The sequence below is a fragment of the Helicoverpa zea genome, chromosome 31 (genome assembly GCF_022581195.2).
Source record: "Helicoverpa zea isolate HzStark_Cry1AcR chromosome 31, ilHelZeax1.1, whole genome shotgun sequence".
In the NCBI taxonomy this organism is placed as follows: domain Eukaryota; kingdom Metazoa; phylum Arthropoda; class Insecta; order Lepidoptera; family Noctuidae; genus Helicoverpa; species Helicoverpa zea.
The window spans coordinates 6,225,554-6,250,319 of record NC_061482.1 but is presented as its reverse complement, the minus strand read 5'-3'; the positions used below and the strand labels follow the sequence as shown (position 1 = coordinate 6,250,319).

Sequence of the window (24,766 nt, the reverse complement as noted above, 5' to 3'; positions counted from 1 at the left end):
GAAGTTGAGAACTAGACTTACGTACAAGTTCCAACTCGAGATATAGATGGCGTTATGGTACTTTGAATGGCACACATTTTGTACTCCCAGCGTTGTTGTAGAATTTTATAGCACTACTAGCTGTTTTCCCGCGGTTTCACTCGCTTCCCAGTGGATTTTTTCCCCGCGCTCGGACAGAACATAGCCTATGTTACTCGGGAGTAGCTTCCCAACACTGAAATATTTTTTTTCGAATCGGCAGTAGTTTAAGAGTCTTTAGTGCAAATAAAGAAGCATTTTACCTACTTTAAGGCGACAGGCGGCGAGGTAATTGGTCAACAATAATTCCATAACCGGCACGCGCATCTAAGGCGCCAAAAGGGGTCGGAGCGTCTGAGCGGGGCGAGGATAACAATACGCGCTAGCTTATAAGTAAAAGTCCTAAGCGACAAAATGGTTTTGTAATTTTATTATTTTGAAATGATAACTTGATAAAAATTCCTTCTACAATTTTAAAGAGTATGTATATACTCAACTACTAAAAAAGTTAAGAGGCTTAAATCGGTCCCGTTTGCCCATAATATGTGAATCTCTTTTTAAAAAGAGGTATGTTTGATATATTTTTCTCTGTTATAAAAGTTACCTAATCATGTTTCTACGTCTAACAAAATAAGGTTTATATCATGAACTTTCAGGTAACCAAGTTGTATTTTGATCCGTTTTGTATTTACTGAGAAAAATTGAGATCCTTGGCGCCAAAAATTCCAATTCGTCCTCTTAAGTTACATGCGTAACTGAAAAAAGATGTTGAAGTTGTTTGTGTAACTCAAGTATGCTGTTTTTTATTGTTTCGACTAGATCCAGAAATAAGTACCTACCTATCAAACGTTTTATGGAAATGTCTGCTATCGTCTGTCTTCCTTGTCGAAGTGTAGTCAAGCAGAAACTGCTAGAGAAAGACTTTCTGAGAAACTTCACCTACAGGTAAGTCTTTCATTGGTATCGTATGTATATTTTCAAAAAGAAAACTTTAAAAAGCAGATGTGAGTAGATTTCTAGAAACATTGGAATTGATAAGGAAAGTAGGTACCTACTTTTTACGTAGATCTCTAAAAAAGAATTCAAATTATTTTAAAGACCTCATACTCGTAATGGTGAGTATATTAAGTGCATTGTCTAAACGTTCCTTTACCACCACCGAAAAGTTCATTGATATCCCAATTGGGCTACTAATTGTAACCAGATGTTAAACTATCAAAAGCGAAATTTTGTGTTCACCAATTTATATAAAAAACGTTGGTTTGGTAACAGACTGTTTTACGAATAAGATCAAAGAGATTCCTCGAAGCAGCTTGTAGGTATCAGGTGAGTACCTACTTATATTTCCTGCAGTCAAATATATATCTTGTTTCCACGTATTTAGTTAGGTAGAGACGTGAAAATTACGTGCGTAATTTAGTAGAATAGAATTGTAATACTTATTATATTAATATAACAAGCTCAGCCCAAAAGTACCCACTTACATGTATTCACGACGGTACAATAAGTTTAGTGTGATAATTTATATAAAAAGGGGTTAAATTTATATAAAGGCTGAAGCTCTGTTTACATGATTCATTGTTATACAGTCCTTAAGTATATGTAGGTAAGTTTTGTGGTTTCCTCTGTAATATGTACAACTGTCGTGAATGACTTTTTTGCATACTGACGCGTCAGAGATAAATAACATACAGTCACAGTTTCTTTATTTTACCTCTAGCTATGTAAATCTGATAAAAAAGAGTTGAGCACAAATCCCTAACATTCTAAACAGTAGATGCATTAAGTACTGACGTAGATAACACAGACAGTTGAAGATAGAAAACTATGCTAACTGCCTTTACAACTTCTGGCGAGGTCAAAGCCAGTCTATGTGATAGTAACTGAAAAGATTTATAAGAAAATCTATTAACATTCTTGAAGTCTTGAAAATAATATAGAATTTCCGTAAATGTTTGTAAATATTTTACTATATTTACTTGATACTGCACGTTGTGTAAACTGTAGCGAAGCGTTAGATAAATAACATCGGAGGCGATTCTAGATCTAAAATACGCATAGATCTATGTTTTTGTGTGGGTCACGTTGATACACTTTGTATTAACGTGTTTCAAAAGTAGGTAATTATGAACAGTTTAGCTTAGTCTAGCTTTTCAACAATGAAAGAATTTTCAACACCTGTTCAGAAGTTTCGGAGCCTCGATGGTACAAACAAACAACTAAAAAACGATTCTACACTTAGATAACTAAGGCGTTCATGCCATGAGAGTCAAGTCATGAGAGTTGTCGTTCTTTCGTCCTCAGTGTTGGAAAAAATACTTGACGCTAGAAAGCCGTGAAGAAACAATAAGGTAGATACCTAAGGGACGCGGAAGAAACCGCGCTGCAGTTGGTAAGGCAGCAAAGTCTCGGGTCTTCAACTTTAAATATTTCGTACAAAGAGAAGTACTTACAGTTACCGGCACGGATGTCGGGCCCTGACCTTCACCTGCACACAAGCGATTTACTGCCTTATTGCCTTATGCGTACGGGTGCGCAAAGCGATCCCCACTCTTCCGCCGAGAGCCCGACATCCGTGCCGGTAACTGTACCTAGTCAATTTTACCCGAAGTTGCAATATAGGCAAACTTTTTTAGTTGACTTGCCTTATTTAATAATTTAGTTAATTAAGTAGTTAGTGGTCTCTCATCTTTATTGAAGGCGCTTTCACACTGGCGATTTTTTTGCGTAGCAAAACCAAGCGACTACGCCTTACACAAAATCTGTCTCGCGGAATTTAATTCAATTTTTGTACCGTCAGTTGTCATTTGTTCGTTGAAATCGAAAACAACGCCAATGTGAAAAGTTTGTTAAATGGATATTAAAAAGTTCTCCTGATTATGTAATTTATAGGTATTTTGCCATAACAGTTTGGCAAAGGAAACAAATACACAAGTTTTCTATCAAGAAAAAAGTGTTTTATATAAATCTAAAGTGTCAACTTTCGACGTAGTTAAGGCTTCAGTGAAACCTGTTGAATGTGCAAAAGTTCCCGTCAAAAGTTCGCTGAAGTTGGCAAAACAAAAGAAACTTTTTGTAGCTGCGTTCCGATTGAACCTAATACTTTCTAATATTATAAATAAACTAGCTGCCCACCGCGGATTTAGTAAAAAAATAACAATCTTTTTTTTTCCATACAAATCTGAAATCGGATTTGTAAAATTACAAACGTAAAATTCGGCTTCAACCCTAATCAATATTTCTATGTCTTTCTCTGGGATATCAGTCATCTGAATATCCAATTTGATCATCATCTGCCTAGCCTTTTCCTTACTTTGTTGGAGTCGGCTTCCCGGTGTCGGTGTAACCGGTTACAGCTGAGTACTAGTGTTTTACAAGGAGCGACTGCCTATCTGACCTCCTCAACCCGGTTACCCTGGAAACCAATGCCCCTAGGCAAGTCTGATTGTCTGACTTACTGGTTTCTGGCTACCCGAAACGACAGTCAAAGATGTTTAATAACAGCTGGGACCTACAGTCTAACGTGCCCTCTGAAACACGGTCATTGGTGTCTTAAATATACATAGAAAGTAGGTACATACTAAGTTGGAAAAGTTGCAGTGGTACTTGCCTGACCTGGAATCGAACCCACACACTCATACTTGAGAGGTTAGTTCTTTACCCACCAGGCAACCGCAAATTGATCGAAATATCATAAGTAAATAGGTATCATATGATATATGGCAGTTGTAATATTCAAGGTCGCTTAGACTGCATCAATATGCAGACTGCAATTCCGAACGCTTTATTGGGTCCATTCAAATAATATTCTATATTTAGTAGCTTGTTCTAAAATACCTACTTATTGTTTGTTTGGTGGTTTCATAGTCTGGTTCGAATATGCGGTATGGTGTGATTTGTAAAACTTTTTTCGACGTCTTAGAATAGGTACTCGGTAAAAAAAGAAAACTTATATTTCAGTTTTAAGAAATATTTGCTGATTAAAGAAAAGTTCCGTAATAAAACTATCATTGATAGTTCTGTGCTGGGTTATGCAATAAGTGTCTGGTTGTCGACATATTGGACTTATAAAAATGTATCTTGATGTAAATAGTTAAAAAAATTAAATAAGGGTACATGGTGCTTTTATCTGCTTCGACAAATTATTGCTTAACAAATCTGAATTGTAAGGATACCTAAATGTACGTTTACGTAGTTTGTATAAAATCACGAGATCAGTTCATAAAATAATTTAGGAAGACTAAAAGAGAGTCTGTTAAAAATATTTAAAAAGATTAGCTATGTGCCACAAAGAATCATTTTGAAGATAATTTTTTTGAGTCGGTGAGGCCAATGATAGCACCATTGTTATTTGTTTTTTTTTGGCGATAAGATTACTATTATTTCTTTACAATAAGATTAAAACAAAGTTTAAACTAATTATTTTTAATGAGGTAAAAGTTTGTAACATTTATATGTATGTTCAGCAATAGTCTTTTTATTCATAAAATAACTGTTGTTTAAGCTATGGATTTATTGAGTTTTCGTATTTGGTTTGCAGTGCATACTGGGCGGGATTTTTCCTTGAAAAATATTGCAGCCAGTCTGCACGAGGATATTGAGTTGAGGTAAGGGAAATAGTTCTGAAAGCAAGTTGGCTGATTAATAGGCTACATACTGTGTCTTTTAAACACCTGTATGTTTATTGTCCGTTGCAAATAAGTGATTGTTCTATTCTATTCAGAAACCCACATTTTGAAACTTTGACTTTGAATTTTTTTTTTGCACATTCGGGACGGATAGAGACTTTTTACAATTTCATTATAATGGTCGTCCACCTATTTGCAGTTGGGCATTTTCTGACATTTACGCAGTGTCCAAACTTCTACCTCACTAACATCAAGGATACAAAAAAAATTAAGTTTACAATCAATAGCTTTTCGATTGACAAAATGATGCGAGAATTTAATTGATTCATCTGGATAAACCCTGAAAAACGTTGTGAATCTACAAGGAAAGTGGTAGGGATGTTTCGTCAAAGGTAGGCAATATTGCGCAGTTAGCAAAAAAAGTTACCAAAAGCGGGACTGGAAGGGTAAATATAACTGTTTTGATACCAGCGGACATTCGACGTCTTGATCAAACCTTGCAAGTCAATATAACCATTCGAAACCTCGCTCAAAAATACACGAAAAAGCCGAAGTTTTTCCTTCTGCTTCATGTTTGGTGGCTTATAAAAGTGCAGAAAAATCATCACACCTTAGTGGTCGGCTAAATCGTTCGTTAATCCCTATCAAAGGACGTCCCTGTTGGCCAACCTTGTCTAGCTGTACTAAATGTGCCGGCAACTTTAAATCAGGCTCTGCCGCTCCTGTCTGTTGACCGCGACATGTCTGCTAACTTCCAGTTAAAACTAACCTACATCCTCTGGCTAAAGTTAACCGAGACACCAAGATCTCTCTCGATAGCCTTTATAACCTAACCTAATTTGGGACCCCTTATCTCTTTATATTCTAGATTACTGTTAAAAGTACTGCGCTCCGTCGCTGTCAGTGAAGATCACTCTTTTAAGTTAATTTTTGTCTGAATTAACGAAATTATGCGAGTTCTATATACCTAGTATTTATAGTAAAATATAAATTGCATCATAATTACAATGGATTTTAATTACCCATACTTAAAAAGTAGCAAATTAATATGAATGAAATACGAGTAGATACGACTCACTGAACTAAGGAATTGGGCGCGACGAGTAAGTAAGTAAATAACAGCGATATCACGTTGAATCACTACAATATTGTTAAAGATCCAATTCAAACTCTACGCCAAAGAAATAACGAATACTTTACTTCCCACAATATTATAAAACTTAAGACATTTTTGATTTATGATTGTGCCATTGTGATAAGCGCAGGAGAGGGGTCATAGAACTTTGCAGGGCTCACACGCGGGAACGAGACGAAGAATTTTTCTTCATACTGGTCAGATTGCGAGTCCTTCTTCACGCACTTCTTTGCGCACCAAGGCTCAAAATATTTAAAAGATCAGATTCAAGAAAAAAGCTGAGCCTAAAATAACAAAAATGTTACGAATTTGCCAAACGAATGTATAGAAGTTGTATCGGAGTGGGATGTGAACGAAGCGCATCGCGAGGCTGCGTAGGAAGTGTTGCAGGGCGAGTTCGCTTGTGTGTGCTGTCGCTGCGTGCGCTCCTGGACTTGGGACGAAAGCAGAGCGGTGGAGCCGAGCGGAGCGGGCTGCGTCCCATCACTCGCGGTCCGACCACTGTGCGGCGCGGACGACGCCTGCGCGCCAACCGGTCATCGGACATAACTTTTCAACATTCGTCTTCTCTTAATTTTGGACCACCATGAGGACCGGAGGGGTCCCGCTAGCGGCCCTTCTGCTCGTCCTCGCCTCATCAGTGTTGCAGGTAAGTCTATCTTTAATCTCCGTCAAAAAGCCGGTATGCAACCAGTCCGCTGCGTTTCTGAAAAATACTTTGCAAAAACTTTTTTTGACTTCGAACAGTCCTGACCTCGCGATTTTGTATTTAAGGTACGCCTGGCTCACTTAAACTGCACAAAAGATTTATGTTTTGTTTGAATATTGGCTAAGTTTAAGTAATAACTTCGAAGGTATCGTTGACGGAGCCGGTTTGTGCAACTACTGAACATATTTTAACTTAACGATGTTCAGTTATTGAAGTAGAATGAAATATAAATCAATAGAGTTCTGTATCTGCTGTAGTCTGAGGCAACTTTGCAATATTCTTTGTTTTATTATAGTTAATGAATTAATAGTTGCGAATATTTTGGCCTAACTTTGGCAGGAGAAATAGTACAGTAGCTTACATACTATATAATATATGAATTGTGTCTAGTATCTATCAGTAGATAAAAAATAACAGATAATTCGAAATCGATAATGTTTTAGGGTAACCCAGATATTGTATTTTTTGATTACTTATAACCTACCAAGCAATATCGAATACTTACGTAAATTATAAATTCAGTATGTAATTATTTTTGCAGAGGAAGTGAAGTTTCGAAATAAAATAATTTTCGCGTCGAGCATCAATAAATTCATTCGTTTTATACAACAGCAAAATATTACCTAGAGGTGTATTGTTACAGCTGTTTAATCACTTAAACTAATTTATTTAGGTAAGCCATGTCTGCATTTCTGGGTAAAGAACCGATATAGTTATTTCATTTTATGTGCAATTGTGCAAACTTTAATTGAGGTCAGAGAACACCTTGTGAAGTAAGTTAGAACTCGTATTTGCGCGTACCATTTCCAATTGCAGTTGTTACTGTTCATACGCGTGCGAGGAACAAAACGAGATCATAGGTAAACGATGGCCACTTCCGAATACAGTTTATTTTCGAATCCTGTTAATTGATTGTTCGTAAACTTACTTTGAAGTTGTTTGCGGGTTGTATATAAGCTTAGCACGGCGTTCGCACCACTTTATCAACTCTCCGCAAAGCTGTCCTACATAGACTCGCGCTTCATCCCCAATTGTGTGAAATCCCGAGTTTACCGCGCTACCTAAATAGCTGTAATTTCTTTAAAATATTCATTCCACAATTTGAAATATTACAATGTTTTCAAAAGTCGAAAAACCATAGGTACTTATATTGTATATGTATCTAAATATGTATATTAATATCCCCATTCCTATCTCACAAGAAATTCAGCAAGTCATTTAAATCTAGCATCTACTTTTTATATTTTATCTCTCATGATAGTTTTAAATATTCCAATCAATAATTAAACAAAATCCATCTTCCCATTTTTTTGCCCAGTCCAATATTTTTTGTAGTACATTATACGCAATCAAATAAACTATGAATGATTATATAATTAAATTATTTAAAGTAAAATCGAATCGGTCGGATGACTATTTGGCTATTCAATATAAGGTTTGTTTATTTAAAAACAAGTGACAATCTAATGTTAGCTGATTATAATTTACACCTTTTTGATACAATGCTAAATGGTAAACTCGGGAATCGGACCGACGCACCGAAGAGTAAAATGAGTAAAAAATATTCCCCAAACCTATATGCCCTTGTCTTCTACATATTTCATGCAATACTACCTACCTGTCAAAGTATAGTAATAGTGCCGGACACGTGTGCTTTGTACACTTCCCACTATTGCATCTCGATAAAATTCGCTTTAATCGTTTTGCAATTTCCGCCATCGGTAGGATTTGTTATCATGGAACACCACTTTATTTATCTTCGCAAGGAGTTTTTTAAATATCTTGAAATGTGATGTTTCCATAACCATTGAATCTTAATTGTATCCACTGTTTTAAATCTCCATGGTTATCTAAAATATAACTTTTAGGTGAAGTTTAGAGGATTTCTATACATTCATTAGTTCCTTTAACATGCGATTGTTTGCTATTTTTATTATGGTGTTTATATACCGTGACATAATCTCTATCTACATCTCGTACCTCCGTAATACATAAGTCTGTTAGAAGTATAATTATAGAAATACTGACTTGCCAAACTTGATTGCTACGTCACTATACATCACACAACTTGTTCCCTCGTTTATTGCTAAGACTTTTTTTTTATAAATTTGGAATCAACATACACACTTTATGTAGAATTCTTATTGTTTTTGCCAAGATTTGTGAGGATTATCAATTTTTTTAATGATATATGAATCCTTGAAAATTTTTCGTACACCATGTTCAAATAGCCGGCCTATTTTGAACATATGTATCTATAGCATTCTACTAACATAGTTCAGAATATCAAAGGAACCTACAAACTGCAAACACAATCTTATTGATGCATTATAACAATTAAAACTAGAACCAAGATCCAACTCGATACTAATTGTACAATACCAATGCTAGTTTGTAAAGTTGAAATACATCTTGCAAGTTGCTACAACACAAATTGTTTTGTTGAGTCAGGTATTTATAGAATGGGCTTGAGCTCTCGCTATCAATACTATCACTCATGAATTCTCTCACTAGAAGTTTGACTGTTGCGCTCCAAGTCTTGGAAGCCGCATGGCTCTTAAGTGTTCATAGTACGTACTCACAATCGGGTGTACTACCGAGTACCGCGTCACGTCTCTTGCAACTCAATTTGCCATAGGAGTATACATCTTAAAAGCTTTTCTTATTTTGTCACAAAAACTGAAAATTTTACCGCTATGATGAAATTAAAATTTGGGAAAGGCTTGAATTTTTCGTTATTGGTTTATGTTCTCCGCAAATTGAACTACAAGTAGAAATATTTCAAATACGATTTAAAATGAACATAAGCGGGTACAGGCGGTTGCCCTGACAGCCGGTTCCAAGCGGCAAACGTATCACATTTCCTGCAACACAGGAGATTTTAGTCGAAAACTCACTCATTTAGCATTTCCCGAGGAATAATGTATCAACTTAGTTTTTCATTTTTTTCATTCATGCATCATTCCGGATGCGAGAATGAGATTTTATTCTTCTGCTTGCGTTTGTTAATATCAATAAAATGCATTGAGAGAGTTCGCGAAAAGCTCAGTATGTGGAAGGGTTATACGGTATTTAGTCCAGACACAAAACGAAATGTTAAACAGCGTTTTAAAAGTTCCGACTCTTCGTTTATTTCCACTTTATTTTGTGTTTCTGTGATTCAGTCAAAATTGATTGGGTATTATTTCACGAGAGATTTTTCTAGTACTTATAATATTATGAAACTCAGCTATGATACATGGACAGCGAAGACTTCCTTATTCAATTTTTTGCACGGACAAAATCTGTCAATTTCATCGGGAAAAGTCTATGATCTGATCCTAGAAGTTAAAAAAAAAACAGCTACTCAATATAATTCACCCTCAGCTGTAATGCGATATTTTTTTATTGAAAATAATTTAACTTTTATATAAATGGCGAATAATAATTTAAATTATATAATAAAATTTAAATTAAATATTATTCTTATGGTCCACATAAAATATTGCACACGTACGCTGTATGTTTCCATTCTTATTCAAATAAATCCCTTTGGTTCATCGAAATCTTCGACATAATATTGACTATCTGAAAATACCAAATGTCAATTTTGCCTGGAAACTGCGTACATCAAAACAATCATCGACAATACTCAAAGCGGAGTATTGAACAGTGATGCACTGTTTAAATAACGCCAAGCACACAGCTTTTGCAATAATGTCAATGTTTGGGACTGATGTTGGCTGCTATTTGAGCGGCTGACCATAAGTAAAGGACTACCGGAACGGTGTGAAAGCACAAAGATACAACCGTGTACAATATCGGCCTTTGAGAGCGATGTTTAACATTTTGTTGACTCACTTACGTAAATATAGGTATTGTAGTCAATATTACCGTTCCACAATGTCGATGTGTCAATTAATGTGCCTTCGGAGTACTACGGACAAGACTGCTGCGGCCGCGTACTTGCTACCTAACTTAGAAACTTTTACGTAGATAGCCTCCATTGTGGGCAACATTTATGAAATAAGATACTAGTCTGTAATTTGAACGACCTGCAAGCGAGCACGGATTTTCGCGGAAAACATATCGATCGATTTATCGTGTCATCTGTTGAATGGTAACACATCCTAAAAATATTATGTTTTTCTAAAGTAATTAATTTTATAAACTGCTGAATAGACCCCAGAACAATATGATAGGATATGTCTTGTAGACTACTTTGTATCAAGGTGCTTTAAGATAATCCCTTAGGAGACAGGCTTAACAGCTTGATAGATTGAAACGATAACTAAACAATTGTTTTGACAAGATTCACGCTCACACTAAACGTATTGTTAACCTCTAACTATTGTTTGGCTTATCTATTTCATGACCCAGAGTCAATGACCGATGAGAAAAAAATCGTTGATAATAAACTATCTATTGAAGTAGTGGTAATCAGGCATCCAAATTTTGCAACACTTAGGTACTACCTTTACTACACATGCTAAATGGTAGATACGATTTTGAAAATTTCATACAATTGTAGATTTTATATTTTGAAGGATTAGGTACTTTTTTGTTTGAAACACAGTGAAATAATTTAATATTCAGGTTCGCGCTGATTCAACAGGTGACGTGATTGTAAAGTTATCTACAGAAGTTACTCGGAACTGTTAAACTGATCTGCTGGACTTTATTATAAGTTGTTTATTCTGTACGTTTGTTATTTATAATGTCTGTCATCGAGTTATCTAGACTGCCTAAATGGACGACATGAGACGTGTCTAAATAATGAATTCAGTATTCGTGTTTTATTGAAATTGGATCGGTTTAAAATAGTTTGCATTGTCTGCCACAAAACTTGGGACTTAATGAAACATACTGAAAGACTCGTTTAAGTATCACGTTGTATATTTATCTTATTATATATGCATTAACAATAATTTAACATCAGTTGAAGATATTTTTTGCCGCTATTGCAACTGTAGTGTAAATAATTATAATATTATTATCTTATTTCTTGAAAAATTGCTAGTACTTTTGACCCCATCAATTCCGCGGGCATGTTTATCAAGGTTATCACCTACAGAACGATACGACTATGCCTAAATTTAGTGTTAAAGTTTGAGTTATTTAGCGTTCGTGTATCTACTTGTTTGCTTTAGGTATGGGCGAAAAACTCTCGTTATCCGGTCTATTCGGTAAATAAGATAAAAAGCCATTTGCATGAGTTTGAACGAGTTGTAGTATAAAATAGGTTATAATCTTGAATGAAAATATTGTAATACAGGTAAGAATGGCCACCGTGAGATATGAAAGTAAATAATTACGAGTAAAGTTTTCACGAAAGTCGAAATTAAAATATAACGATATTCAAAATTTTAATCGAATTAACTGCCGATTCCTGCTATGCTTTATTACGAGTCACAAAATAAATATAATTTCAATTCTTTGAAATACCTATTTAATTTTAACCTTATTACTTCAATTCAAGAGGAACCTAATTGCTTATTAAATTGTAGTTGGCACATAATAATTTTAATGTTTCTGTATGAAATTCGGAGAAAAGTTTTTGGATTTTGTGTGAGTTCCCCACATGAACAGTGAACATATCTGCTTAGTAAAATAAGATAAAAATAAACTAGAGCATTCTTCAGCTACTAAAGCTTAATAAGTACCTATTCATGGTATCCTCTTATGAAGTGAGTGGTCAAATTGAAGTTTATCTCGGCAGTTGAAAGGGGAAGACTACATTTAGAGTTCAATTTCATCAGAAAGCTATTGTTGTTTAATTGTGTATTGGAATAATTTGAACTTAAATAATGGTAATTTTTTTAATGATCTTCAAGAGACAATTAGTGCAAAAAAATGAGGTGCGTAGGAAGCAATTTTATTGTTGCTAACCTGATCAAACGTATGCGAATACTTAGAAATATATTGTGAAACAATTAAAAACAATATAAACCACTACTGCACAAATAACTTAACACTTATAATTGGGTCACTTCCTCTTAAGAAGTGTCAGTGTGAGAGGTCATGAATGCACTCACAATTTATTATGTAGGCACTCAATGTTTTTATACAATTTATCGCGACTTGATAAAAAAATATTGATTGCGCAAAAGGTTTATGTATGCCAAAATTCAATAATGATAATTATTTTAATAATGACCAAACGTATTGATCAAGACACGGATTCGGGTTAGAGAACTAAAAATAATTTTTTTTTCTTTCCCCTTTCTTCAAATTCCATTGATTATAGCCATTCATTTGTTTAAATTATCATAATCATGATAATAAGATAATACCGTTGAGCTTTATCACAAAGCTTTACAGCCTTTAGCCATATAATCTGACGCATAAACCAGAGCATCCTCAAAATATTTTCTAAGAAGCAACGACAGCTCATGGGTACTAGTTATCTACCGCTATTTATAATACAAACATCGCGAATAATGTGCACGGCACGATTAAGCAAACCAAGCTGCCTGAAGATTGCCTTATATCGAGGTTATCCAATAATGTTATCAGAACCTCTTCACACATATTCATCATCTCGCTATTTCTGTAACTCAAAGATAAATTAAAGAAAAATATTAACGTTTTGTGATTTTTTGCTGTTATCGGCCCATGTCAGTTTATCAACACGCTGACCCCGTGACGCCTTGCACAATACTTAAACGTCGATAACGAAGTCAATTTCCTTATAATATTGTTTTGATACATAATTAAATGCTCTGTTTAGGTAATTAATAATTGAGGTTTTGGGAGTGCACGCTCCGAATTTATCGGTACATTTTACTTAGGTTAATGCCAGTTGCGAATCAGTAGCAGTAGAACATCAGCTTATCAGACAGGTTATCACTCGGATGATGTTCGATTTACGAATTCCTCGGATAAATAGGTACCTGTTCGAAACTGGTGAAATACATCCTGTTTGAAGGTATCTCATTTCTTCCAGAATATTCTTAGTTTTACTCAATACTCAATAACTTTATTGCATTCCAAAATATGTACAAGGCTGGTGGGTAAAATTAAAAGAAACAATTATGGACCCTTTTACTGTCATAATGTAAATTCATAAAAAAATAAAGTGCATTTCTTTGTAAATATTAGGTTACCATAAGCATGCAACAGAGAATTTTGTTAAACTTTCAATAGTGTGCACTGAATCTCATTAACAATATAATGTCCTGCTTAATGTGGTTTTGTGTAAATTTTGATTAATAATTTCGATAAAATCGTCATTGGATAAATTAATGACAAAACTGTCTCGGTACGGTGATGTATTTAATTAAAATTACACTGATAGGCTTTTTTTTGGTTTTTAAATTCTGGTTGGACAGTTTAACATATCTATTACATCACCACGAGGATTAGGTATATTTTGAAGAACTAAGGCCGATTTCGTATAGGGGGTAAGTTATTATTCTCTGTTTCATTTGGTAACACCTAAAAACACAGCAATATTTTTTGGGTAAAACTGTAGATAACGTGCAGTTCGTAAGGTATAGCCAATTGTCCTGTAAAATTCGTCATCTAACTTTATAGAATTAGTAGTATAATGTTCTTATTACAAAGAAAATGCTTCAGTATGTGGGAACTATGAGGAATTATGATAACAATAAGGTGATAACGCATTCGACCTACATCTCGCATTCTGTGTTGCTTAACCTGGATGCAACGGATGTGCGTGCCTGCATTGCAAGGTGCACCTTATTTGCATACGAATAGATTTTAAAATAAACTGAGAGTGTGGTCAGGTAGATCTTTTCTTACTTATGTTGCGTCGAGACTGGAAACCGATTGTGCTTCGTTTTCTTGAAAACTCGTATTCATCTGTTTCTTAAGTCCAAAAAATGAGATAGAAGAGACTGTCGTTAAAAATAGAATTTTACTTATTTGGTTATGTTCTTAGTCGAATTTCAAGATGGAAATTAACTTATGGTATCTTCTTCTTATAATAAACTTTGGATAAGAATATACGTATGTCTGTGACTAAACATGTGATCAAATTGTACTACTGTAACACCTTTTTATACCATGTTTTTATGCAAATAAATATTCTTATTCTAAAATACTGAAATTGTAAGAATGATGTAAAGAATATCTATCTAATTTTTTCAGTAGTTTTGAATGTGTTACCGGCTTGAACTCGTAAATGTAAATTAAACCGCCCAAATGCTAACACGGAATCTCTTACTCGTCATATTTATAATGATATCTTTATAACTTACAAACAGGCATACTTTTAAGTTTTATTACATTAGTATGTCCTTTTAATTCGTTTGGCGAAGCACCATGACGCAATAATATGCACCGCTGTATATTGCGCGGACAATTATAATTAATGAGCAAGCTTCCTATATAAGAGTCTGTAATCTAATCTTCTGACTTACTCATTACTACACAACCTAGGATATACGTCCATTTTTAGGCTCATCCGGTACTTATAACTAATTTATAAATAGTTATAATTATTCATTTATTTATCGTTTATATTTATATGTATACGAATTGGAATTGTATTTAAATTTTAACGACTGAACCATCTTCCCGCTGTGCAACGTGCACTGAATAATTAGAGGTTGCTATGCTTAATGCAATTTAGTTTCAAATCGTTGGTGTTGCAACTATTGTATGAATATACGTAGTATATACGTTGCAGTATATACGTATTTATAATCATTAGTGCAGTTTGAGAGGTTTTAATGCTTAAAGCTGACCTGATGGTTTGTTACGCTAAATAAGCTATTACAGCACTATTATATTCTCTATACGGTATTATTCCTGGGCAGAAATTCTGAGTATTGTTAATATATGGAAATAAATAAAATACTATTATCAGGTGGAAGTGCCGACTTGCTAACTAGGCTGACTTTTTGATGGCAATTAATTTTTGGAAGAGATTTTATCTAACAATGGTGCAACTAATAATTGACCCATAGGTATATGTACTTAACTATGACGTCAACGATATTTTCCAGATTCGTTGATTTATTCAAAAATATGTCGCATCTGCGTATTATAAATATTTTATACTTCTGATTCCCTGACCTATCATGGTTCACTGAACTTAGTCTAATGCTGTTCCGATTTATCAAATACCTACATAACTGTTGCCTTCGTGGACACGTGCATCTTTGATCTAAAAATGACATCTTAGTGCAATTGGAAAATGCGGTATGTTAGGTTCATAGGTCCAACAAACCCGGAGTCAGCTTACGAATTTATGCACTTTAACTTTTCTGTTCTGTGATTCTGATTACACGGAGATGAGAGTACTTGATTAAGTACACAGTAAAATTCAGTATGATGAGGAGGATGGAACCAATCTGCCTTCAATTAGCTTTAATCTACTTAAAACCTAAAATATGTCATAAATACAGAAAACAGCCTATATCAGAAGAATTAAATTTGTAGTATTAAGTATATGAAAAGCCGTAGTCTTCCATAAGGGTTTGATGACAGCATGTGTAGCCTATCCTTGTATCTATTATTCGTATGTTTGTACTGTCATCCCCAATAAAAGTATGACAGCATGTAGGTATATGCAAATGAGTCAATGCAAGTTCTTTGTGCGCACACGCTTGTCGATGGCCAAATGTTGTTTTCATGGAACTTTGACACTTACGTAAGTATTTTTTATGTCAGTCGATTAAAACTGCGTAAGAAATACGAGACCTTGCGCGTGTGTGTTCGTCAAATTGATATTTTATTGATTCAGTCTAAGTGGCGTTTTGATGACAAGAAACTGGATATTTTCTGGACATGACACATTGATTTGATGATTAGGCTCAGCGGTTTTATGACAATGATGATTCTTTCGCTATATTTAACCAAGTTCGTAACTAGGTTAACTCTGTTATCGACGCCTTAGAGTGAAAACCTCGTAAGTGCAAGAGATAACTTTTCAGGATAAGGATTGGTATTCGATATTTTTTACGATTATCTTCCAAGAAATGCAATAAAAAACTATTGAGAAAAAATGCATTTCCGAGGTTTTCATTCTAAGACGACGTTATGCATGTTCGTTGCTTATTTTTAGCAAATAACGAGTTGTGACAATATGGCAGTCTTCATGTCAAGAGTGAACAGGTTACTTCAATGCGGGATAACGCTTGGTCCATATACGACCATATTGTCGCGTACCATCAGGAGAGATAGTGGTCTAAGGCGTGCTATAGACACACCAAATTCAAATCATATTAGCTGAACCTGCCCTTGGACGGCATTGTCTATTATATCCCGAATATAGTATTAAACATGTTCCTGCATAAGAACTCTTAAATTATTTGACGCTCGTTTCAAAAAGTTTACGATGCGCAATTATCGTTTGGCGAACATATTCAAACACAGTGGGTATGTCTGTACAGGCTGTAAAAATAAACAATAAGTCATTTGGTTATTCGGTAATTCTTGTAATCCTTGGGGCGGTGACGTCATCTAAATCTTATTGGTAGTTCTGCCATTTGCTCATGAGCATAAAATATGTCGAGGATTACGAAACTTGGCTTTTAATCGAAATCTGAGGTAGTACGCATATCATAGTTTATTGATAAGTAAAATCAGACAGTAAATGTTTTAGTCAAATTGTAGGTAGAATAACCAGTGAGAAATAGTGAGTGTAAAAAAATCACAATAGTGGGAGCGACTCTTTTTTCACTCCAACATGATAATTTTATTACCATGTTTTTCCAAAATGTTATGTATAAACTAAGTATGTGCTTATATAATGAATACAATGAATTTTTTCCATTATTTTCTTAATTACCTCGGTATTTACGATTTTGTTAATTTTGACGCTACCTACCTAGCAAGATGACGCCATATATGTCATACTACAACCTTGTCGGTTAACACAAAAAGTCACAGGTCGGCTAATTTTATATTTGTGGGACTTTGATCCAAATGTTTCTAAGGTTTGCTCATGCTACTACCACTGTAGCTGTTCTTAATAGAAACATACGTTAAGGAAAATAAATAATGTTAGAGTGTAGTAAAAATCTCGTAAACCTAAAAAAAACTTGAGCGTAATTTAAATTGGTGTCTGATTGCTGAGTCTAGAATGACTCACTGTGCTGTCAATTATGTCTGTCCAGTGTCCACATGATGGGATCTTGACAAGTTGCTCAAATGGCCCTATTAAATGATATAAGGGCCACATATTAAACTACTGTTTACACTGTCTCACAGTTAAACGTGACCCAAATATTAATTTCCTTCAATTTATCTTAATTTATTTATTCTTGTACAGCGTTGTCATCATCAAAGGGTGTTATGAAAGACCTCCAAGTAAAGTACTTTAGTACACTAAAACTATTTGGCATAGCCCTTATAGTCGGTACCTCTCAGAGAAAAACTTTTGTGGAAACTACTGCGAGCAAATGCATTTCGTTGTAGGCACTTATATATCCATTGTAAAATAACGCAATGTTGAAAACGTTACACAAAATTCAGTTTACACAAAAGGCTTGAATAGTTAGAGGTGTCGTGTTACAACTGAGGGAAATGTTAGACTTAACTCAAGTTTACCATAGGTTCATGTATCGCTTTTGATTTATTACCGCGCTTGTCTGTCAGGCTCCTCATAAATATTATATTGTTTCCCTTAAATAGATGTGATGACTTTCTGATTCGAAGGCCTCGGAAACCAAAGGTTTTTGCATCATGTGATATAACGTTTAAAATCTCGTAACTCATATTGGTAAGTAGGTTGTAATCGACGAAATGAAAGATGTAACTGCATCTTTATAAACTTGTTTTTTTGTTTCTTCAAACAGGCTTTAATGTCACCACCAAGCAGTGACTTATTAAAACAAAGACGTGTGCAATGCACGGGAAATATAAAAACTAAGTGTTCGTACATTTTTATAATTTTCCACTTTATTGTTATTCTTTAAGTATTTTCTAAATGAGGTCGTTAAAACATGACGGCGTATAAAGCATACGGGGTAACAGTTAACAAGGATATCGGGACAAGCAGCAAATTTTTATTTCTGCTAAAGATTTTTTCTCCGCAAAATTAATTAAGTTTTCCGATAATACTGCCTCAAAATAATTCAGACTGCACGTTCATATAATTATGGATGAATGAACCGGCTTCCGTACGATCATTTATATGACATAAGGATTATTTGCATTATGACAATATCAGTTAATTGTGAAGACTTACTATCAAAATGGTTGAATATTTCCACATAAGTAGATATATGTAGGTAATAGAACTTGCCCTGTCTGTAAATAATTTATCTTTCTTTCTTTCCTTGTCAATTTTAACTCATGAAGTGAAAGTACTTAGACAAAAGCCAAAGTTTTTGCGTACATGAAATTAAGCAGTGCGTTCTTCAGCATTCCATTTGGTATCGTGATGCAAATTAAACTTTAAGAAACCATTTTGCTTAACACATTAACGGTATATAAGGCACTTAACGTGACCGAAACCTATAAATAAGTCTCCGCTACGCACAAACCAGTTTTACTGGAACATATGGCGGATAATGTAACACTTTGCAATGGTAACCATTCACTGATGCATTTGTTCGACTGGTTCAGAGTTGGGAAGTGACTGGTCGCGCAATGGTTGGCGAATTTTTATAAAGCCCGTCTTGAACTGTGAGGAAAGACCTCTGACTCATAACACGTTTGCAAGAAGTCAAAATTCTGGATCTCGGATGATCCAAAAAGGCGCGTTCACACAAAACGACAGGAATGCTGGAATACGTGGGTATATTAATGTAGCGAATGCTTTTGTTTGAAAGCATTAGAGCCTGCCATTTGAATTTCATGTTACGTGAAAATTATGGACATAGACAGGCTTTGACAGGGTCCATCAATACAGTTACATTTCTGAGTTCCACAAATTCAAAGTTTATTATTGAGTCGGTTTTCAACGTATATGTCTCGTATTTCCTAATCAAAGCACTGAATAGACTGGGAATGTTCCCATTATGCGTACTTAGTACATGTGGACTCCAAAGGGGTACCTCTAAGCCCCACCCATTTTGTAATTCATTACTAACATTTACTTGATGAATTACAGGATTTAAATGTAATTATGATTCATAGTAAATAACAAGTTGTGTTTAAATGATCGCGAATTAATGACAATTAACAGTCCTTACTAATTAGCTTTGCTAACGTACTTCTTTGCTATTCATACTTAAATAGGTTACGTTGAGGCTTCACTTATACATATTTTTTATTTCATATAAACAAAAATCTATACATATAATAAAATGATAGGAAAGTCAAAACTGTACATTGAATATTTTTTTAAAAGAATACTTGGGGGGTGATCTATTATCGATTCTGAACCCAAATATATAGTTTTTAGAATTTTTGTCTGTTTGTCTGTTTGTCTGTTTGTCTGTATGTTTGGTCTCACTGAACTCGAAAAGTACTGCATAGATTTAAATCAAATTTTGCATGAATATTACCTGGGAGCCTGTTCAACATATAGGATATATATTATCACGCTATCACCTACGGGGGATGAGCAATGAACGATAATTTCTGTTAACGTTTCTGCAACAGCGGGTGCAATAATGACACATATTTGAATGTTGAACTTTGTAAGTTTATCGGCCTATTATCTATCTTTACATAGAAAATAACGCTTTTATAAGTAACTTGAGCAAAAAACTGAATTTAAAGAAATGATATCCTAAAATTATAGATGAAGAAAATCATGCAGAAACAGATGTGCCATAAAACTGGTAGTAGGTAAAATATCAATGAAAGCAGACTTCACTTTGTCATGGTATGTTCTTACTTTCAAGAAAAAAATATATGACAACTTGTGTATTTTGCTACTATAAAAACACTACAAGAAATATCAGCGCATCATCAGGGACATTTTTATAATTCTTTCACCATTAGAAAGCTACATTATCTGCGAGTAACATAGGGTATATTTTATCCCGGTGCGGGCAGTAGTTCCCATGGGAAGCGGTACCCACGTCCCGAAGAAATTATGAACTTCCCCACATTCTTAAAAAGTCTACATATGTTGTTCTGACATAATATAAGCTATACCTCTCATAAACATGAATATCCATTCATTTCATCCAATAACAAACATGCATCACACTGAAAGTACATTGCGAGTCTAAGATTTTATTATTATAAAAAAAACATTGTAATTAATATTCAAACATCCTTAAAAATAAGTTCCTGGTTTTAATATATTACATTATTTTGAATTCACTTACATATAAATAGAAGGTCCTTATTAATATACTTTTTGAGTAATAAAGAATGTAGGCAAAATACGACCGAAAACATTGTGTCACTTCTAAAATTAACATCAATGGGAATAACTACCTGTCACAATACGTCAACAAGATGTCAACAGAAGACAAGAGTTCGTTCGTTCTGAAAACGTACAAATTACGCGTCGCAGGCCAGAGACATACTTGCTTTCAACTCCTGATCACAAATCATCGAGCTAAGAATTATATCACAAATACACCGTTTACAATTACGAACAGTCACAGTCAGACCCACGGACTGAGTCTAAAAAAACATCTTTTATATAGCTACGTTTATATAATTTATATTATTCAGTTACTAAGACAGAATTACTATCAAACGTGTTTTTGCTAAATGTTCTATTAGTTTTTGCAAACACACATTCCCAACTCTGATCTCATGGAGGTGGCGCCCGGATCTCACCACTGTGCGGACTGTGCGACCTATCGCACCCGGCCCCGGTTTAAACCATGATCTGGAGCGAGAAGAAATGGGATGACAAAGAATGAGGCGGCGGAGCGACTGAAAATTCCCAACTCTCATTCCAGCCACTGCGGTAAGACACCACGAAAGCCGGATGTCGAGAGACGACTCCCGGCCACCGTAGGCGTGAGCGATTAGTTTTGAGTGGGTCATCGACCTTCCGGCTTCTGGGAGACCCGTTATTTCACGCGCCCCTCGAGGAGATTCAGCAAACCCCTGTGAGGCCCACTAGGGCCAAAGCCTGACACTCCCTCACACTGCTCAAACTGATGGCTGAGAATTACGTAACTTTCCAGGATGCCATGCAACGTGTTTCAAATGCCCAGGCCTTTGGGAGCTTGGTAATCCTTTTCTCCACCTTAACTTGAGTTTTGTGGTACATGAACAAATTAGAATAGTAATGAATTAGGTCATCATCATCACGTATTTACCAACTCTTAATGTTCATCATGCACACCCGCTTCTCTAACTTTATTGAAGGATCACTAAAATTGTTTCAGTTATAATAGTTTAACTACGCTACTATAGCCCGTTGTCAAACCTTTTAATATCAATTCTGTAGAAGTGTGAATATCGAATGTGTAGTATATCGAATTTCCGTTTGTGCATTGCACAAAAACCATCGTTATGATTTTCGAGAAGTCAAAAGAGTCGGCTGGCTAAGAATTATATTCATCGTTGGTTAATTGAATACATTTTCAGAAACCACAATAGCAGTAGGAATCAAAGCGAATGATCGCTTCATAGAGCTCTGATTTTCTCGAGGCGATCAAGTCAGTTCATATTCATATTCATATTTATTTGCATACCATAAAGTTATAAAGATGTTACAAGGGGCTTAAAGCTAGGTACATATTATGGACCCTGTTAGGGTACAGCAAAAGAAGGCTAGAAAGTCTAATTACAGTAGTAGATGCAATAGTAGATTAGGAAAACACAAGTTATTCATTCGACTATCTTTTTATCGTCAAGGTATTCTTTGACGCTATAGTAGCATTTGCTTAGGAGAAGTTTTTTCAATTTGTTTGCAAATATATGTGTCTTTTTTTTTCTTCTGGTTCTGGTCTGTTCGCTCATCAGATCTTTGAAAGCGGTTCGATGATAATATACTGTTGTCCTGTTTACCTACGTGTGACACATAATATGGTATTTAAACGTCCTCCGCAAGAGAGCGAACGTTTGTGCTATTTATAAAGACGAAATTTTACCGTTGTGCAGTAGTGACGCACAGTATACACAGCACTTATGTTTCTTCTGATCTGCTGGCTCCACCAAGAAATGACAAATTGCGAGCGTACATTTTGAAAATCTTGGAAGAACTGCAGGCTTCAAGTGCCAACACACGAATTGGACTTACTCTCTCGGACGTATACTTTACCTGATCGTGAACTAATGCAAACATTTCGGTGGAATTCCAACATAACATAGTGAGTGAGTGCACAGAAAATCCCCAAAATACAAGTAGTGAAACTATGCGCTTGCCTGATGACTCAGTCATCAACCACCCAGCTATTCCTCAATTGTGTGGGTGTTGGCTTCCAGTCAAACCGAATCTTTTTGAGTACCAATGTTTACTTGGAGTGCCTATCTGATCTCTTCAACCCAGTGAACTAGACACCGCGTTATCCGTGGTAAGTAAAACTGTTTGACAGACTTTCTGGCTCCTGATTTGTCGCAGCTGCTGCAGAAAATGTACAAATGACAACTTTGTCAGACCTTTGTTTTATGTGAGAATTACGTAATAATTTTCCAAATCGGTTGACTAGATCCAGAGATTTCCTCAACGTCACAAACTTTACTTCTTTTGTTTAGATAAATAGTCACACACCGTCGACACCACCTTGATTGATCAACCCGTGCTGCTGCTAAGTGGTAATCCTAATTATATTGTTATGTAAAAGAATACACCTACGCTACGGCATAAGTAGTATTTTGACAATTCCAAATTGCCCACGCAGACGAAGTCGCGGGCAACAGCTAGTTTACAATATAGCGCTATAATGATGCGAGATTTGACTGATATTTTTGCTAACAGAAAACGTAATGCTAACATCGATGAGATAATCAAATGTCCCACATACCTATAGCTCTTATTTCTAAGAATTTAATATTATGGCGATGCTGTTGAGTGACTGTAACAAGAGCAAAGTTGACCTCTACGTCATAGTCTGCAGATTTCGCTCTCAATATGTTTAGATATCAGATGCGTTAGATACCGTTATTTTATCAGTGACGATAATATACGGGGAATCGTGTTAATCAGTGTAAGTAGCTTCTGACTACCTGTAACAACAGGTCCTTATTTTATACCTACTATCTGCGAGAGGGACGATATTGTCCTTTCTTTTCACAAAATTACACTACTACATACACGTTTATGCATAATTGTTTTGGCTTAATTACTTGTAGGCTATTTTACGGCACAATTTTAATTCATATATTTTGACTAGACAATGTTTTTTCGCATAATATTCAGCATAGAAACAGATGTGGCGAGCGCCCGATACTCTTGTTCAGTTCATTTCCGTAACTTGCAAGTTAAATAACCTTAACATACATAGTTTAAAGTTTGGCGATAATATTTTTTGTATCTATTTCCTTTTTGTATCTTTTTCCGTAATTCACGAGATTCGCTAAACAGTAAAACTTAATAATATTCAAGAAGAAAAGAGTATTCTGGTCTGCTTATAGTGGTTTTATTTATAATATATTCTATTTGTTTACAGGTAACTATGGAATAAAAAAGTAGTTCATATGTTTTGCGTACGTATCTAAGAATCGGACAAACACACCGCACTATATTTACCGCGGGATTAGATTAGATAGCGAGCGTTGCATCATCTTTCCACGCATATTTTAGTTAGACGAATATGGTGTCAACAGTTTTTGTTTTACGCATAGAGAACTAAACGACAAGGTTCTACGACTATTACATGGACTTCATTTGGCGTTTTAACCAAATATAGAAAAAAATACACATGGCCTTCTAAAACGGAGTTTTTTTGTATGAAGCCTAGAAATAAGGAGGATAGAAACAAAACTTGAGTGAAGATGACGTAACCGATTCTCGTAAGATAGTGTTCTAGGAAGAACAGGGAAACCAATAAAGTGCAACAATTCTTGAAACCCATTATATGGTCTATATAATTTTATAATCGCCCCTTGCATCCTGTTCGATAAACCTATATAGATTTCGTTATTTTGGAGAGACCAAATCTTTACTATCCTGCTTGTGGATAGAAGTCAAATCTTTTCAATTTGGCAATTTTATTACTAGTAAGTACCTTACTTATATTATAAATAAAAAAAAATCCCATAAATAAAAATTTAAATTACTTCCTACAAACTTCCGATAAAAAGATTACACTATTTGTATACCAAATTTAATTTAAATTGAGTAGTTGTAGTGCGAAATCGAATTATACAATTATTTTTAATACAATCATTATCGCATTTATAAGTAGTAATAAACAGAGTATTAATTTTCAAGTTAATAAGTAGAGTATTAATTTTCAAGTTGCCAGAATTTCAGTAATATGCTTTTAATGATAAAATGAGCGTTTTATCAGATTTTAT

The 24,766-nt window shown here is 34.9% G+C and overlaps 1 protein-coding gene across 8 annotated transcripts in view; it reads left to right on the top strand.

Annotated features, from left to right (window-relative positions):
* The first annotated feature begins 6,263 nt into the window (after window positions 1-6,263).
* LOC124645342 (basement membrane-specific heparan sulfate proteoglycan core protein-like) overlaps window positions 6,264-24,766 on the top strand; it is a 154,661-nt gene continuing 136,158 nt past the window's right edge. For all 8 annotated transcript variants that reach the window (XM_047185148.1, XM_047185146.1, XM_047185144.1 and 5 more), the window contains exon 1: window positions 6,264-6,430. In XM_047185148.1, coding sequence (XP_047041104.1) covers window positions 6,368-6,430 — 63 coding nt within the window. In that variant the 5' untranslated portion in view covers window positions 6,264-6,367. The remainder of the gene's footprint in view (window positions 6,431-24,766) is intronic.